The sequence below is a fragment of the Camelus dromedarius genome, chromosome 17 (assembly GCF_036321535.1).
Source record: "Camelus dromedarius isolate mCamDro1 chromosome 17, mCamDro1.pat, whole genome shotgun sequence".
NCBI lineage: Eukaryota > Metazoa > Chordata > Mammalia > Artiodactyla > Camelidae > Camelus > Camelus dromedarius.
The window spans coordinates 34909019-34928423 of record NC_087452.1 but is presented as its reverse complement, the minus strand read 5'-3'; the positions used below and the strand labels follow the sequence as shown (position 1 = coordinate 34928423).

The window sequence follows — 19405 nt, the reverse complement described above, 5'->3', positions numbered from 1 at the left end:
CTCTTCTCCCTGCTGCCAGGAGGCAGAGCCTGGGCTGAAATTCCCTGACCCTGAATCCCATGTCCTGACTGACTTCCCCCTTTCTTGCTGGGCCCCTTGGGCTGATGTGAGGATACGCCCGGGGAGCAACAGGTGATGTGGCAGGGGAGGAAGCAGGGGCCAGCATGCCAAGGACCCCAAGTTCCCTGGACTTACCCGGCCTCCTCCAGGCTGATGCTTGATGTTTTCCGTGGAGCCTACTTTGGAGCGGACGTTCTTCAGATCAGGGGCAGAAGCATTGGTAGCCAGGCGGCCCAGCCTCGGGGCAGAGGAGCTGGGCTTGGCTGCCGGAGGCTTCTTGTCTGTGGAAGGAGTCCCGGGGGGCCGGGGTGGCGTGGTCGTGGGCTTGACTCGACTGGGAGCCGCCCCTGCCAGGGGAGCCACCCCAGGGACAGCCACATTTTTCTTCACGGAACTGGTGGAGGTGCTCTTTGGGCGATTCAAGTCAGCTGCAAAGGCAGGAGTTGAGAGACAACCAGTGTTCAGGGGACAGAGCAAGAGCAAGCCTTGAAGCCATAGAAGAGGTAGGGGTTTAAATCGGGCTTCCATAAGGTGGGGAACAGGGTCTCACCTGGTGCAGACTTTGTAGCCATCCTCTTGACGTCCGCAGGCTTCCCCTCAGTCTTGACAGCTGCACAAACGTATGCTTATTTTAATATCACGTTAAATAAACTGACCTACTGAAGGGCTCACTCAGACTGTGTTGTGCTTGTTTCTGGGAACTGAGTAGTGAATTAGACAGCCATGTAACCACCATGCCTTGATGGAGCGCCCAGGGCCAGGCAGTGAGTCTTACTCCTTTCTCTACAGTCTGGGCAATGCCCTCCACTTGGCCTTTCTTTGAATGGCCAATTTCTTATCAAGAAAGCCCAGGACCACAATGTGCTGGGTGCTGTGGAGTTAAGACATGAACTGTTAATACTGCCTGGAGACTCATAAGGCCTCTTCACTTAAGGTTTTTCTGAATACACATCCCTGGTAATCTCATATGGAGGTCGATGCTGCACTTTTCAATGGACCCCATTAAGGACTGGTGCACAAGCAGGTCTGCACAGCCATCTGTCATGTTGGCTGGAGCTACTGCTGGGGCAAAGCCAAGGCTTCACTCTCCTCCCCATTGGTTCCTGGGGAGGGAAGGGTGACAGCACTCACCAGCGGGCCTCTTGGGCTGGGTCATGGAGGGGCTCCTACTGCTTGGCCCAGCTGAGGCAAGAGTGGCAGCTGCTGTGGCTTTTGGAACAGGCTGGGTGCTCTTGGAGCCGGTCCTGACGGCCGGGGCAGAGGCCGGCTTGGATGGCGAGGCCCGCTTCTCAGGAATCTTTGCCTCTGTGACAGGCTGGTAATAGAAAAGTGGGAATAAGAGCTCCAGGTCAGTAACAGTCCCAGTAAGTCAGGGCAAAGGATAGTTCCATATAAGCACACACCAGAAAACACGGGTATTGTGGGTTTGGCAGTTACTGATAGAAAAGATCAAAGTTCTCTAGACAACGTGAGAAATGGCCGTGTACAGTGCTGCGTGATCTGGGGTCCAGAAATGGGGAGTCAAACCACCTTAATCCAACCTGAACCAGTGTGAATAGACAGCGCTGGAAAGTGTCCTACACCACAAACCACGTCTGCCTCAGGAGCTACTGCATTTACATACTAACACATTTAGTGTACTAACACTTGACCGAAGATTAAATAAATAAATACATAAACAAAACAAAAAATTAAAAATGTTCAGTCAAGTGCAGCCATTCTTTTAGCTAAGATGCACCCACTGCATGCTGACCAGTAGGGCCGCAGATGGACAGACTAGTTGCCAAATCAGTCAGATCAGAAGCTGGAGCTCCAGTCCCAGGTAGGCCCCAACTCACAGTGCGTTCTTGAGGAAATCACTGAGCCTCTCTGGGCTTTATTTCCTCATCAGGATAAAGGAGGTTGGAACAGAAGCTCTTTAAGGACCAGCTCTGATGACATGTGATGTTAGGGACTGGAGGATGAAAATTCTCTAAGAGCACAGGGACAGTGCGAAGGGGCAGGCGGAGGGGGCAGGCCTGACCAACAGAGAGAAAGAGGAGACCAATGCCACAGCTCCAACTAAAAGCAAAATGGAAAAGCCTGTCCAGTGTACACACATTGCACCTCGGTCACTCGAGTTCCCCTCCCATGGAGGCTGGGCACACCATCACTACCCAGGAAGGGAAGAATCAATATGGCCTGCTTTCTACAAGACTAGCGGGTGAACACACTATTGTGATAAGCAAACATACCATGTCACTCAAGAGAGTAAGCCAAACCACAGACACCGTGGTGCCAGCTCTTATACCCCAAGAGAAATGGCCACACAGAAGGCAGTATGTTGGTGGAGACAAGCAGGGTATTTTGCTTCATTTCTACAAACGAAGGGCCCAGCATTGGTGTGAAGAACCAGAAGGTGGGATCAGGGAAGGAGTTCAGCTACCAACTCTGTCTGGGGTCCTGTGCAGGGGGATTCCCTCTCTGTCTGCTCTGAAATCTGAGGTCTGTGGACTAAACCCAATGTTCTAGGGACCTCCTTCAAATTTTCAATAGTATGAGTCAGAATAATCTAGTGGGGTCTTATACTTAGCTAGTAAGAGTAATAATGATAAAATAAGTTAGAAAGAAGTTACTCAGGACAGAAATTTCTAAAGGATGTGATGTTCTTGAGATGTCTGGCTCTTTGGCCTCAGCAAGCTGCAGAACCAGCCTGCTCTCACAGTTTCTCAAGTTATATTTTCTCTTCTGCCAGAATCACAGAATCATATTATTTTTTCTAAATAATTTTCCCCCTTTGTTTGCTCCTATAAATCTTCCTACCAAATTAAAGAAAAAAAATCACTTTAGTTTTTATCAATCTCTCAAATGTTTCCATCTATTTCTTATCTAAAATACAAACAGTGATAATTATAAGCCACATCACCTCTTCAGGTCAGCTATATCTTAGAATGCTGTCTACAAAACTGCATGGAAAAAAGCCAGGAAACAAGGGTGTTGAGAGAGGCCTGGAGAACTAGCACGGGAGTCAGACCCAAGTTCAGACCCGGGATCTGTGGCTCACTAGCACGGAACCACAGGGAGGTTATTCACCGGAGCTACGGGATGAGGATACCAACACCATGTCTATAAAGAAACCAGCATAGTACGCCTCATTTCTGTCATTATCACAGTGTGAAATTTCACTAGACAGCACCCCTTCCTTCCCCTGCCCTCCCTTCCGTCTCCCCCAGGATTCGCTGCTGGAGAAGTGTCAGGGAGAAGCTGATACCATGGCTCCAGCCACTGTCCCCCTCTGCCCTCTTATGCAAATAAATTGTTTTCTAAAGATCAAGAGAAGCAGTCAAGGGTAAATGAGGATCAGAACGCTTCATGAGATCTTATCGCCGCTGACAGAATTTTGGAGTTTCTTGGTCAGGGTTAAAACATAGCCTACTGCTCCTTGATTCCCCCAGTTTTCTTTACAAGATTACATGAAAACACTGACATTTTAACATGGGAAACTATTTCCAACCCTGAATTGAAAGGGTAATATCAGGCTGACCCACAGGCCCCTCTCAAAGAAAACAAGATGTTAAAAAAAGGCAGCCACAGATTTCACCCACCCACTCCTCCTAGAACAATCCTGTGAAGCTAATGCTGTTCCAAATTGACCAGTTTCTAAGCAATAATGTGTGGGTGACCTGGAAAAATGAAAAACAACTTCACTAGGAGCCCAGTGAGAGTTGGCAGAATGCCAAAAGCAAAGTAAGTTATCACATGATGCTGGGAGCCGCTGAGGTAAGCAGGAAGAGCAAATCATAAAAGCAATGGGGAAAGTTCACTTCTGCAGGATGATTAAGAAAGAAAAAGAACTGAATCTGATCGAGAACTTGATGTGGGAATTATACCAAAAATGAACATCTGATTGGTATGTGGGGAAACTAGTTAAGTTTTTAAGTAGATGAAGAGTAAGGAGGAGTTGGGAGAGAGAAGAAACCAAAATAGATGTAGCATTGCCTCCAACCAGGGCAGAGAAAGGTTCAAAGTATAAAAGGCCTTCAAATGTTGTAACTGCATCATGGGCCCCCAAACTGATTTTGAAGTCCCCCTCACCTCTTCTTCCATCCCTTCACCTATTCCACCAGCCTGCCCTCACTGCCCGGCAGCAAAAAGAGCCTGACTGTCTGATTCTCAGAGGGGAAAACTTCTCCCTGGCATGGTGCTCAGGTGACCACTTACCTTGGGCTTCACGTCTTTTGAAGGTAAGGTGGAAGGCCTGGCAGTGGTGGCGGCAGGGCGTTTGGGTGGGGCAGCTGGTACTGAGCCTGAAGCAAGGCTCATGGGTTTTTTATTCGGCCCACCAAAGGTGGTGGGAGCTGGCTGTTTAGGGAGAGAAGTGGGCTGCGTTTTGGCTTTCGTTGTTGAAGTCTTTGCAGGTTGAGTGGAGGTCAAAGGCTTTAAGTTGATTTTTTTTTTAAAGGCCAACATCAAACACATAGACAAGAATAAAAACAAATTAAAAAAAAAAGTATAAATTGCACAATTCAAAGTAAAATTATAAGCAGTGAGTATAGATGCAACTGAAAATTAGCATTCCTTTCTTCTGAGCTCAGTAAATAGTGGAAAGACAGCAGGATGGAGATAAAGAAAATCGGGAATTATTTCTTAATGACACAAATTCCAGTGTCACAAATTCCAGTAATCTGGTACCTGAAGATTTAAATTCAGTAATAGCTTTAAACAATTAACTAACTTTTGAAGGTTGTAATAATTCTATTAAGAAAGTCACCAGCTGGTGATTAAGCTATTTATTATCTGTACCTCCATGAGGGAGTATTAACATCCTGCTTTAAGATCACACTAAAATGTGGCATCTGTACCCTGCAGTAAGTGCCAGTAAGTGTCTGAAGCTATGATCCACCTTAAAAATCTGTGCTCCCTTTCTATGAACAAAGACTTTAGCATGGATTTCTGAACAATTCTCCAATTCCGCTTACTATTATTGTTAAGGGAAGCAGGAACAACATCTACAGAAATATTTCTGCAGATATTCAAAATAATAGGATCCAAAAAAAAAAAAAAAAAAAAAAAGAGTCAAAAATAGGAACAAAAATAGGGTCCAAAGCTGGGATTTTTAAGGTCTGAGTCAGAACACCAAGGTAAAGTGAGAATGTAAAAGATTTTCTAAGCATGTCCAAACTTGAGGAAGGACTCATAATAGCTCAGAAAAATGAAATTTCATCTGCCTGATTCAAGCAATAGTAGCAGAAGACACTATTTTTAAAAATTACGGCAGCAGAAGACAACCCAGCACTCTGGCACCTACCTTTGTTTTCTTCTCTGGGCTTGGTGGGAGCTCCTTGTTTGGAGGGGCAGTGATGTCATTTCCGGTCACACTCACAGGAGGCCGTCCTTCTTCTGGTTTGGCTGTTCCTAAGAGGGGAAAGTTATGCTAAGCAAATGTTTCTCACACCCATCATGAAAATGCAAGCCTTTACAAAGACAGACCACTAATGAGCACCTCCTTCTGAAAAACTCCACAGGGCTGTTCTCCTGAAAGTGGACAAGACTCCTAAGTCCCAGTCATTGTGATGAAGGACAGTTTTAGATGCCACAGATTCAGGCAGCCTGTCCCTGTGGAGAAGCAACCTAAGTGGGATTTGCACAAATGGTCATTGGAAGAAAATGGCCCTTAAAGTTTTGTTTCCCTTCCGCTGAGACTGGCAAAGCGGTTCTGTCACCCAACCACTAACTCCCAGAGCACACAGGGGACAAAAACCACTTCTACTAGAGTTTATCTCTTGGAATAAAGGTTGCTGAGAGATGGGATAAGAGCCAGAAGATCATCCAGTGTCCTCTCCTTACTTCCTTTCCCTCTAAAGCACCACTTTACTGAGGATGTGAGATTAACTTGATCTAGCTCTAGCAGTGACCCAGATTTCCAGCCAGGCTGAGGAGACCCAGGAAATCAGACCCAGGACCAGAAATAAAGTCTACTGCCTAAAGCTATCCCCAGCAGCACTATGATGGGGTGGTTACTCCAGATTTTAAATAGTGCTACACCTGAAAGCATTAAAATACCATGAAATTTATCACCTCCGTATGGGGAAGACCTTTCTAACTGCTATAAAATCCAGAAGCCACAAAAGATAAGCTAGACTTAAGAAAAATAAAAGGCTCCAATGTGCCCGCCAAAACAATAAGAAAAGTTAAAAGGCAAATGACAAACAGGAAAAAGGTACTGCACCTCACCTCACACCAAAGACACAGAGGTTATTACACAAATTACTCTGACAAATCAATGAGTCCTATAGAAGCCAACAACCTGCTAGAAACAAAGCCAAAATAATATGAACACAGTTTACAGAAAAAGAAATAAAAATTGCTTTTGAAAATATGTCCAATGAAAATTAAAACTACATTGAGATGCTATTTTTTAACCCAACATAATAACCCAACAAAAGTCCTAAAATTTCGAAGTAGCTGCTGGGGTATCTATGAAGCCATATACTACTGGGAAGTGTGTGAAAAAGAACAACGCACATGTGAAGCAGTCTAGCACTATCTCTGAAAAGTACCAGTGTAGATAAATTCTAATCCAGAAATACAATTACTAAAAATTTACCTTAGAGATATATTCACACACCTGCAAAGTAGCAAGTGTGTAAGGTCTTCACCAGAGCACTGAAAAGCAAAGGACTGAAACAACCCAGAAGTCTGCTAACAGAAAACTGGGTAAAGCAGATGGCAGAAATATCAATGTAACCTCTAATCTGAAAAAATAAACCATGATCAAGTGAAAAGAAAAACAAGGCACAGAACAGTAGGTATAACATGAAACCGCTGTCTAGAAAAGACAATGCATTTCTACTGCAAATATATTTGCACATGCATTTTAAAAAGTTTTTAGAAAGATCATGATGAAATAAAACAATGGAGACTTAATTTTGGGATGGGGCACAAAACTAGGGAGGGTAGGAGGGTTTATTTTAAAACTTTCTGTTTTGAAATAAAGATTCACAGGAAGTTACAAAGTAATGTGCAAGGAGGTTCTGAGTACCCTTTACCCAGGTTCCCTCAGTATCGACATCCTGCATAACTATAGGATGCACTATCAAAACTGGGAAACCGATAATGGTACAATCCAGAGTTTATCAGATTTTTCCAGCTTTACATGCATTCATGAGTGTATGTGTGTCTGTGTGCACGTGCACATGTGCACGTAAGCAGTTCTATGCAATTTTATCACACATGTAGCTTTATGTAACCACTACTAAGAATCAAGACACATTAATCGTTCTGGCCCCACAAAGCTCCGTTATGTTCCCTTTTTATAGTCACCCTACCGCCCCTTCCCTTTCCAATCCCTTAATCTCTGACAGCTATTAATCTGCTCTCCATCTCTATAATATTATTTCAAGACTACTATGTAAGAGAAATCATTCCGTGTTGCTACCTGTTGTGCCTGGCCTCTTTCACCCAGGACAATGCTTGTGAGGTGTACCCACGTTGTTGCATGAGAAGTCCACAGTGTGGCCCTACCACAGGTTAACCATTAACGTACTGTAGGCATTTTGATCATTTCTGGCTGACTGCTATTATAAGTAAAACTGCTTTGAACATTTACATATAGGATTCTAAGTAGTTTCACTGCTACTATATAGAAATGCAACTGATTCTTATATGTTGATAGTGTAGCTATGCCTTAATGAACTAATTAGTTCTAGGGGGTTTTGGAGTCGATTCCTTGGAATTTGCTATACAGACAACATGTCATCTACAAATACAGCCAGAATGATTTCTTCCTTTCTAGTATATATGCCTTTGGTTTCCTTTTCTTGCTTCGTTGTGCTAACCGGAACTTCCAAGACTGTGTTAAATAAGAGTGGTGAGAGTAGATAGACTTCCTTGTCTTGTTCCTGATTTTAGAGTGAAAATACGCAGTCTTTCACCATTAACTATGATATCAGCTGTAGGTTTTTTGGTGATGCTTTTATCAAGATGAAGAACTTCTCCCTCTGTTCTTTGAGGAAAGTTTATCATGAATGGGTGTTGGATTTTGTTAAATGTATTTTTTGTGTTTATGATTTTTTCTCTTTAAGACTTTTGAAATGGGTTGTACTAATTGGTTTCTGATTATTGAACCAGTCTTGCATATCTGAAATAAATTCCACTTGGGTGTTGTGTATTATCATTTTCATACATATATTTCATCTATTACTGGATGTGATTTATCAGGATAATACTGACCTCATAAAATGAGCTAGGAAGGTTTTCCCTCTTATATTTTCTGGCAAAGAATGTATAAAGTTGGTGTTAATTACTCTTTAAATGCACGGTAAAATTCTCCAGTGAAATCATCATAAGCTATTCAATTAAAAATTCAATTTCATTAATAGCTATTCCAGTTATCTATTTCATCTTGGTTGAGTTTTGGTAATTTGTGGTTTTCAAGGAATTGGTCCATTTCTTCTAAGTTGTAGATTTGTGACGGTAAAGGTGCTCCTAGGTCCTTATTAGCCTCTTAATGGCTGTAGTGCTACACCCTGTTCCTGTTATTGGTGGTTTGCTTTTATCTTGGTCAGTTTTGTTGTGTTTGTAACATTTGTGTTGGTTTAAGAACTAGATTTTGGTTTAACAGAACTTTTTGTTTGTTTGTTTTCTTGCTTATAACTTCACTCGTTTCTGCTTGTTATGGATTTATTCTATTCTTTTTCTACTTTCAGAGTGTTGATTTAACAGCCTTTCTCTTTTGTAATGTAAGCATTTAGTGCCATAAATTCCCCTCAGTGCTGCTGTAGCTGCATCTGACAAATTCTGATATGATGTATCTTCATTTTCATTCAGTTCACTGTATTTTTAAAATTTCCTCTGAAAACTTCCTCTTTAGCCCAAGAATTATTTAGAAGTGCGCTGTTTAATTTCCAAGTGTTTGAACATCTTCCTGTGGTCTTTCTATTATTGGTTTCTAACTTGTTCCATTATGGTTAGACAATATGTTTTCTCCATGATTCCAGGCTTTTAAATTTACTGAAATTTGTTTTATGACCCAGGATCCATCTTGGTGCATGTTCCATGGGTACTTTGGAAAAAAATGTATATTCTGCTATCGCTGGGTTGAATTTCTGTAAATGTCAACTGGATTCAGCTGTCTGATATTATTGTTAAATTCTTCTTTACTAATATTCTGCCCAACAGTTCTGTCAATTAGATTAGGATGTAGATTGAGATGTAGAAATCCCAAATTGTAAGTGTGATCTGTCAATTTCTCCTTTCAGCTCTATCAGCTTTTTGTTCATTGTATTTTGAAGCTCTGTTTTTTCGTGTATGTACCTTTAGAATTGCTATATCTTCTTGGTGGAATAATCCTTTATTCTCTGCTCTGGATTCCACTTGGTCTGTTATTAATACAGCCACTTTTTAAAAAATTAATGTTAACATGATATATCTTTTTCCATCTTTTTATTTTCAACCTATCTACGTCCTCTATGTCCTTATGTTAGACATACATTTCTTATAGACAGCATAAACTTAGGTTAAAAAAAATCTACCCTTTCAATCTGTCTTTTAAGTGTAGTATATAGACTGTTTGCATTTAAAGTAATTATTGATATATTAGAGCTTCTACCATTTTATTATTTGTTTTTTATTCTTATTTGTTCCCTCTGTTTCTCTTGCCTTTCTATGGGTTAAATTTTTTTTTTAGAATTCCGTTTGATTTTTAAAATATTTTTGAAAATACTGCTATGCATAGTTTCCCGAGTGATTGCTTTAGGTAATATAACATACGTAATCAATGTTTTCCTACTTGAAGCGAATTACTAAAAACTTACTTCCATTTAGGATCTTTTACCCATTCTGCTTTTATCGTCTTAAATATTTCCTTTTCTTACACTGAGCACCTCATTAGACAGGATTTGTAAATTTTGCTGCAACCATCAAATACAATTTAAAAAATTCCTGGGGATAGTCCATTAAATTAAGCCCTATTTTTACCTGCTCCAATGTTCTTTCATTTCTGAAATTTCAAGCCTCTTTCTGTTATCATACCATATCTTTCTGGAGAGCTTCCTTTAGCCATTCTATAAGGATACATCTCCTAGCAACAAATTCTCTTAGTTTTCCTTTAAGAATGTCACAAAATTTGCAGTTGACTGTTCTTTTAGCACTTGAAAAGTGTCATGCCATTTTCTTGTGCCCTCCATGGTTTCTGATAAGAATCATACTGTCATCTAAATTGCTGTTCCCCAATAGATAATGCATCATTTAACTCTGGTTGTTTTTCAGATTTTTCTTCTTTAATTTAGTCTTTAGTTTACAAAAGTTCAATATGATAGGTCGTGGCATAGATTTCTTTGCATTGTCCTGTTTGCAGTTCAGTTTCTTGAATCTGTAGGTTTATGTCTTCTTACAAATTTGGTAAGTTTTCAGTCATTACTTCTTCAAATAGTTGTTCAGCCTCCCACTCTTGCTCATTTCCTGGAATTCCAACAACACAAACATTCGATCTTTTGTTATTGTCCCAGAAGTCTCTGAGGAGCTGTATTTTTTTTCCCCAGTTTACTTTTTTCTCTGTTGTTCAGACTGAATAAATTCTACTGATTTGTCCTCAAGTTCACTGACTATATTCTCTGACGCCTCTAGTCTATACTAAGCCCATCAGACACATTTTTTGAGTTCTGATTATTGTATTTTTCCTATCTCTAACTTCCAGCTGTACTGTTTTATAACTTCTATTTCTTTGCTGAGATTTGCTAGTTTTCTATTTGTTTCAAGAGAATTCATAATTGCCTAATGAAGCAATTATGATGTCCGTTTCAAAATTCTTTTTGTATGTTAGCAGGTAATCCCTGTTTAAATTTAGTGTGCAGGTGCTGGCTGTAGTGTCAGTAACAATTTAATTCCCAGGGCCTTTGTAATAAAATTCCGCCCTGCTGTGTTCTTCTGGCTCCACAAGGCTGTCACTAAGTCACTGCTGGCACTGCCTGCAAGAGCTGAAGGCACTTCCTGAGGCAAGGTCGTTTCACTGGCTGGGGGCTGAGTGATGCTGGGCCACGGGATGCGGGGTTTCTCCTGGCCTGTTCAATGGCCAAACAGATTTCCTGCTTGATCTCTGCTGATGCTGCTGGGAGCAGAAAGCACCTATCTGGTCTTCTGCTACTGGAGGAAAGCGTATAGGAGGAAACCTACCTCCATCCCCTCTGCTGCTGGACAGAAGCCTGGAAGACATCAGGTACACAGGTGCTGCTGATGCTGTCACGTGGTGGGGACAGGGGATGAGTGTCCCTGCAGTGCGGGTGGGTCAGGCCTGCAACCAGGTATGGAGTGGACAACAGGAAGGCCCTGATGAGCTCTGCTGACACTGTACCTGCAGGAGAACCGAGGCTACCACTGCTGCTCAATCCCTATGGGTAGGGAAGTAAGGCTTTCCCTTTCCTGGTCTTCTGGCAAAAGGGAGTAGGCTTTTCTTCCTTTCTTTCTTTGTGCCTTTACTTCTTCTTTAATCTAGGCTTGCTGGCGATTCCAGGTTGTAGACACTCTCCAGTGCCCAGACCGGGGCAAATCGGAGAATAAAAAGAAAGCCAGGGAACACACTGTGCTGTCCTTCTTCAAGTCCTCAGGTCCCTACCCAGCCTGCCCTCTCCCTTCCACCTTTCAGATCCCCTTTATAATTATCCTTTGCATTTTCTTCCAGAGTATTCAGCTGTATTTGTAAGAGAGGAGCAGGAAAAAGGGAACCAATGTCATCTTCTCGGTGGGAGATTTTCTTAGCATTTTGTACTTTTTGATGTTTGAAACTGTATGTATTTTTAGTCAAAAATAGACTTTTTTTCCTTTTTAAAGATATGAAGAAAAAGACAAACAACCCCATGATGGAATGTCCTGGTAATGCCTTTGTTCTAAAGCCAGCTGAAAGACTATCTTAAATGTGTGACTTCTTGCCACAGGCCCCACACCACCATGAACATTTTTCAATAAGCACAGGATTTTTCAGCAAACAACGTGAACACAAGAGTCTCACTGCCTGTGATATACATCTGCAGCATGTCAACCTGTACAAGTAAATGTCACCCAGTGCAAAACACCTGACCTTCGCATAAGCAGAAACTCGTCTCCCTTCCAGATAGTGCTTCTCAACATGACCCTCCTCCTTTGCCTCCAGATTTATACCAGACAATTGTTAAGAGACCACTACCCAAAGGCCCCTGTAGTTTCCCAAAACAATGTCCAAATCATAGGACATAACTGCTCCCTGCTGGATCTTTCCATTATTTGTACCATTACTTGCTAGAAAACTCAGGCTCAAAGTCACAGCATCACCTTTGACCCCTCCTGCCCACCCCCCACCTCACCTTCCACACCCAGTTTTCAAGTCCCATTGATTTTGCCTCTGTTACACTTTTCCTGAGCATGTCCTTGGCAGTTTACCTTTTACTACTGCCCGAATCCAACTGTCATCTTGGGATTTTTTTCCCTTCGCTCCTCTGTCTTCCCGTTTACCTTATCTACTGAAAACAGGTGAGTCTTCTCAAAGCCAACTTTGGGCCACTTTATTTATTGTCATAGACAGTCAGACCGTTTTCTAAGCATGGGAGTAAGGTTTAAACATCTTAAGGGATATATGAAGCTTGGCTTTCAAACAGCTTTCTAGATTTGTTTCCCATTATTTCTCGCCACAGATATACAAATGGCTTTGGCATGTTTTCTCAACCCACATCCTTCTCCAGAGGAGCCCCAGATGAAGTGGGCAGGTCAAAATGGCTATGAGTGGTAAAGGCGGCTTTGGTACCTGGCACACAAGTGACTGGACCAAGCTGAACGAGTAAGATATATTCACTCACTCTTTCTCTAAAGAAAGAAAACATGAAAACTGTAGTCAAGTAGCTTTCAGTTCCTTAGATATAAGGTAGCATAAAGTAGGGCACAGAACCCAAACCATGACAACCCAACATCCTGTGCAGACCAGCATCACAAAGGAAGCAAAAAGAGATGGCAAAGAATAGTGTCCAGAAGGCAAGGGAATGTAGCACATGTTCAGGGTGAAGCAGAGAGCCTGACAGAGACATATTGTAGCTGTAGCCTGGCTACACTTCCTGCAGTTGGATTCCCTGACAATAAATACCTTTTTATAAATCTGAGTTCAGTTTTATAAATGTGAGTGTGTTTCCTTTCTTTGAAATTAAATAATTCTGAAGAGAGTGCATCACAGATACTCGTCACTGTCAGTGTTCTTTCACCTAATGTGAGCTGTCTGCACTTCATACCTTTGCTGGAAGGCTTTCCCTCCATATTGTGAGGTGTCCTAGGTTTCCGAGGCCACCTCCTCCAAAGTTTCCATGACTCACAACCCTCTCACCCCCTCACCCCAGGCCACCTCAACTAAATCACAAGTTGCTGGAGGATAAGGACAATACCAGTGCCTAGGCAGTGACTGGCACATGGCAGGAACGTAATAATGAATCTTTATAGAGTCTGATCTACATAGAGTTTAGCAGTTAGCATTCAAACATTTATTAAATAAAATGATCAGTGAGGTTTGTCAGTCACTTGACATTTTTTCCTACCAGCATAAATTTGTTAGGATGAACCAGAATAAACTCGTTCTGAAATAAACAGAACGCTTCACTCATTACCACCTAGAAGGCTTATGGCACTGAACTGGGCACCTGGGGATCAATAAAAAGATGACACAATCCTACCCGTGAGGACCTGACAGTTCTGCCACAGCTAGAAGCAAGCAGCATGGAACACCCGGGAGCTTGTCATCTTGGAGTCATAAGAAATCAGAGAGGAAAGAGGAAGCTTCTTGGCCCATCTCCATTTAAAAACAAACAAACAAAAAAGCTGTCAGTCTCAAGGGTCCTTTCCCACTTACCCTTCCCTTAGAAAACACTTCTAATTTAAAAAAACAATGAGTTAAAAAATTTTATAAAAATGTACTGAGAGGTAGAAACATTAAAAAAAAAAAAAAACGGTTCTGAGGAAAAGTGTTTTTTTTTTTAAATAAACAAAGCCCATGTTTTAGACCATTTAACCGGCTTGAGAATCATGGTCCTCTGGGCTCAAACTGGACTCAGGAAAACAAGCTTTTGTAGACCACCAACAATAAGACCCACGGGGGCCGGGGGTGGGGAAGAGAAGAAAGGGCCAGGAAAACAGACACAGGGGCGACCTCAAAGACCACCACAACATTCAGCTGTCCAGTGAGTGCAAGTCCCTCCTCTCTCCTCCTTCCCTTTCTTCCCCTTCTCCTCACAAATTCTCCCAACACGCATACACAGAGAGAAAACTAGAAGCAGATTGGGTCAAACATGATGAACAGGAAAAGAATATTAAATAGCCAGCTTTAAAAGGCTCTTTTTCAGCTGGAACAAAAGTAAAATGTTCCCAAAAGCGCAACGGAAAACAGAGCTTGCACCCAGACCGTGCTACTTAGTGAGAGGAGGTTAGTGCTGATAAACCCATTGTGAACCCACACAGTGACAGATTTTCAAGCAAGGAAATCAATCAGTTGTGATTGGATGATCCAGGACTCAGGAATCATCTGGTTCAAACCAAAAGGAAGGTGAGGGGTGGAAGGATGGGGAATGGGGTGGGTAGGGTGACTTGAGGTCAAGTAAGGAGCTCTCCGTCTTACGTCCACCACTCTCTGACAGCAATCGGCCCACACCCTCAGTCCACACCATCTGTCACGCTGCCGGCAGCCGAGCAGGCTGACCCAGCTAGACTCACTCTGTTCACTCCCTCGCCTCACTCCCCCCGCCCCTCCGATGTAGGGAATGAAGCTTTCCCCGGGCAGTCACAGACTCCAGCAGGAATGAGCCCAGCCGCCTGACACTCCTGCCGGTAATCTGTCACTCTGGTTCCTTCCTTGCTGTCTGCCTGTTCCCCGTGGAGGCAAAATTTAGAAACATACCATCACGTGGGGTCTCTTCACACAGGAGTAAGGGAGCGCTTGGGGTTACAGTGACCTCGATTTCTTTCTTCCCTGCCAGAACTGTCTGGCCTGGCTGTTTCTCACCTCCCTGGCAGACCTGGGAGCAAGAATCTCTTCTTGTGTCACTAGTATCTTCTTGTCCTTTTTCCTTGCTGCTTACTTCAGGAATCTGCTCCAGCTTACCATGGAGATATAACCCAGCAGTGCCCAGTTCCTTCTTCCCAGAGCTGCTGCTGCTGCTGCTGTTGCTGAAGTGGGTCAGTTCTTCTCTCTTCTTGGCCACTGGTTCCTCGTAGCTGAAAGGAGGTATCTCTTTAGTAGACAGAATGGGCAGTTCCCCAGGGCTCAACGCGGGGCCAGCTGTCTGTTCCTCAGCCACCGTCATGGAGCGTCTCACGGCAGAAGCCCCCGGTTTTTTGGGTGTGGGGCTCGGCATTGGGCCACTGGGGAGAGGCAGCAGGCCAGGAGCAAGCTCTTCTCGGGCAGGGAGTTCAGGATACTTATCTGCAAGGTTGATAGGTGGGGGGACTGAGAGGTGAGCACACTCGGACAGGGCCCGGCGCATGGACTTCTTCTGCTGGGGAGCTTGGTCAAGCAAAGCCCCCTCCTTGGGAGAACTTAATTTCTCCGACTCCTTACCCCAGTCTCTGATGTGAGAGCTGGCACTCAAACATTCCGGGGTGAACTCGACCATGGTGATTGGTGGGATGGCAGTGGGTGAAAGCTCAACGGCAGGGGCTGGCCGGGCCACCGCGATGGGCTGCCCAGCATCATCACTCACCAACCCTGTCACCCGGCAGCCAGAGGGGAGGCAGCTGTCCTTTGCTGGAGTTGTATCCCTTGAGGGCTGAGGGCCCTGAGCCACTGCCACTGGATGGAAGTTGGGGTTCCAAACACTGGTTTCCTGCTCCTTAACATACTGGGCGGGGATGTCAGCAGCCCCAGGGAAATCCAGATCTGCATGGCTACTGGTCTCTGGTGCGTTCTTCCCCGCCACTGTCCCAGGAACTGGAGAGGCTTTGTCCTTGTCTGGCCCCTCTCCGGGTCCCAGCTGGCCCTCGGCCGTCTTCTGGTGAACTGAGTTCCCCTCCGAGGGATGGCAGGTGGCTGCAATCACACACCTGCTCTCAAGGTGACCTGAGGTGGCTTGACACCCCTTGTCCTGTGCTTCAACGCCGAGCTCTTTGTCTAGCTTCCCCTCAAAGAAGCAGAGCTTATTCTGCTCCAGGAAGCTGGCAGTCTTCACAAGCCCATCTTTTAGCTGCCCATCCATGCTGACATGCAGCCCGATTTCATTCAGTTTGCCCTCTGTCCTCTGCCACTCAAACCCAGCTTGACTCATTCCTTTTGTGGGGTCCTCCCGGCACTCGGCAGGCTTGCCTGGGCAGAGCTGGCTGTGAGCCGCAGCGCGAGAGGCTGGCTGCTCGTGTGAGAGCGACATTGTCTCTTCCACTGCTCTCCCCCTCTCGCTCCCGGAGCTCTAACACCACCTCCGATCACACAGAGCTGGCAGTGACATCACACCAAGTCCCCAGCATTCCCGCTCATGACAAAACCGTCTTTCCCCCAACACTCCTCTCTCCTCAAGCAGTTGGGTGCTAAATGTATTTACTAGTATGACAGGAATGAAGAAAGAAAGAAGGGACAAATGAGAAAAAAGAGAAAGGAAGGAACTCGCTCCTTTCTGCACAAATGCCACTTTTAAACTGAAAACGTCATTTTCTGTTAACTAGCTCTGTTAAGATCTGCAATTTAAAACACAGGACGGTGCTAATCTGGGTACCATAGATAGTAATTATCCAGACTTTCGCTGATATAGATAATATACATATCTACACATTCACTTATCTGATACTATGCCCACGCTTCCACAGTTACCCACTCAAAAAACTGTTTTAAAAATAAGACTCATTTGCAAATCCTCAGCTACAACCCTTACAAAGAATGATGATTCCAGAAAAATGCTAAAAATTTCACTTAAAAGGAACACTTAATGTAATATCAAAATTGAAGACATTCATTTCTCACAGAAGAGTAGGTTCGCTGTCATAACAACTTATCAAATTCACTTGAAAACTGACTTGAGTGAGTCCCCAAAGCCCAGTGAGCTCCGTTTGTAGCTCTGCATTGTGAAAGAGTTTATTAAGTGGTTAATTTAAAGATTTCACTGATCAGCGCTTTGGGAAGATGTATCCCACTCCTAAGATGCTTGTGTGACAACGTATCCCTCCTGCTTTCACTCCTGCCCCTGCTCCCTTTTGGTTCCTTGGACAAGCTGGGTCTCTCCCTCCTGCACCAGCCCTGATCTTTCCAGCCTACAGATCATTCAGTTGCCATGGGAACACACTAGGGCAGCTCATCTTCCTCTGACCTCTGGGACTCAGGGCCCCTGGCAATCTGTGGCTCGGGGTTCCGACCGCCAGAGCCCACTGCCCCATTTAATTCAGCATGGCCCTTTACTGCCCTGAGTTTACAAACTACATTCAGGAATGATGGATCCATAAGAGAAAATTCTCAAAAAAGTCAACTGAAAGGATAGGTTAACTCTGCCTTGAGCAAAGCTGATTTTTTTGTTGGCTGACTATCCTGTACCAATACAGAATATTCTGAAATATTCTATCAAGAATACACAAGATGTCTTCTTCCAAGATGAAAAAAAGGTTAGTTTAGTTTTTAAAAAGCCATCTGCCATCAATTGCAATGATCTGATTACAGGTTTAAAATAATGCTTTTAGGGAAAAAAGGGCAAGTTAAGATTGTTTTATCTTTGGTCTATCCAATGTGAAGAGACTACCAAGGTCCAGCCCAAGAAAGCTTCCTTAACTGGAGCTTCTGTCTCCAAATATTCACCTTCTCTATTATTCACACTATGCATGAAATTTACTTACATCCCCAACTAGAGTAAAGGAACCAACCTTTTATGCTTCTTGCATTAACTTCAGTACCAAACACAGACCTATGTTCAAGGTCAGGAATGGCAGTGCTGTAATGCTGAAAAAAATGTGAATTTAACCCGTCTTGAACATAAACTGAACTCATACACACCTCTCCTTCCTTCTGACCCTAAGGAGCTCAGCAGCAGTATATGTCAAAGCGCAATAAGGGTTCACTGGCAAGGAACTAGGGTCACCTTACTCTACAGCAAAGATCTCACTAAGGAAAAGAAAGTGAGATGTATAATGAAAAGAAAAATGAAGGTGGTGCCAGGAAGGTCATGATTCTAATTAGCAATGGAAAAAGTAAGAAGAGAGTCTTGGGTACAGAAAGGCTTGGTGATAAAATATGGTCAAATTCTGGCTTTCCTTTAAAAATATATATATTATAACCGACCAATATAATTAAGTATGTACAACATATATGATGAATGTTATGAAAGTCTGAGGGGGAGTGTACTGTTGCAATGCAGTCCAAACATGCCTGAGGCAAAATTTTTGAAAATACCTTAGAAATCAGGTATGCCTCAGCAACCCCACCCACTCAGAAACCAGCCACTTCCTCCCAAACACATATACACACACTTATAATTTTCTATTTTTGTTTTGTGGGGAAAAAAATTCAGCTCGGAAGACCAGATTTTAAAATCTCTCTGTGCCACTTAACAGTTACAATTCTGAACAATACACTTAACTGCTCATAGCTTCAGTTCCCTCATCTCTATAACATATGGGGACTTTTTAAGGCGCTTTCTAGTTTCATGGTTTTAACACTGTTACATCTCAGTAAAAAGACTGGAATGCATCCCAGGAATTACGGGTCAGCTGCTGTGTCCAGTTCACAGTGTGATTTCGACATGGGGCTCCAGGGCCAGTATGCTCAGAAACTGCTCCACCCGCCATCTCCCCATGTGAGGGCGCTGCCCGCTGGCCGAGGCACTGGGGGATGGAGCAGCGTCTGAAGAAAGCCACAGTCCGAGTTGGCCCTCATACTCGGAAGGGGCAAAAAAGAGCCCCAGCGAAGAACAAGCACGGACACTGGTTCCCAAGAATCAAATGTTTTTAGTTCTAGCCAGCTTACCCAGACCCTCCTTATTGGTACCAAAAAAGCCAAAACAAAGCAAAAGCAAAAACAAAAACAAAAACCCCAAATCACGGTACACCTGAAAATAACACAATATTATAAATCAACTATACTTTAATTAAAAAAAAAAGGCTGAGGCAACAACTAGAATTTCAATTCCCCCTTACCTTCAAATCCCACATATCCTATTCTCAACGATTCTATCCATAAAACACATACTGCAAAATGTGAGTCAAGGGCAGGAACAGGAGAAGCTGGCCAGTCTCAAAGGAACACACATTCCACACCATAATTCATACTATGGATCAGAAGTGTGGTCAGCCTGAAGGAAGATAATGATAGGTTGGCACCTGGCTGCCGCCCCAAGCAGAGGCCTTGGAGCTACAACGCTCAGGAGTTGACGAGTTGGAGGAGGCAACTGGTGGGTCA

The 19405-nt window shown here is 43.5% G+C and overlaps 1 protein-coding gene across 24 annotated transcripts in view; it reads right to left on the bottom strand.

Annotated features, from left to right (window-relative positions):
• MAP4 (microtubule associated protein 4) overlaps window positions 1–19405 on the bottom strand; it is a 149436-nt gene that overhangs the window by 13077 nt on the left and 116954 nt on the right. For 14 of the 24 annotated variants that reach the window (XM_064496581.1, XM_064496580.1, XM_064496582.1 and 11 more), the window contains 5 exons: window positions 5348–5454; window positions 4261–4476; window positions 1192–1375; window positions 611–670; window positions 196–488 (listed from right to left, as the gene is read on the bottom strand). In XM_064496581.1, the coding sequence (XP_064352651.1) occupies window positions 196–488; window positions 611–670; window positions 1192–1375; window positions 4261–4476; window positions 5348–5454 (860 nt within the window). The remainder of the gene's footprint in view (window positions 1–195; window positions 489–610; window positions 671–1191; window positions 1376–4260; window positions 4477–5347; window positions 5455–19405) is intronic. The other 10 variants (XM_010997504.3, XM_064496586.1, XM_064496585.1 and 7 more) reach the window with 2 other exon arrangements.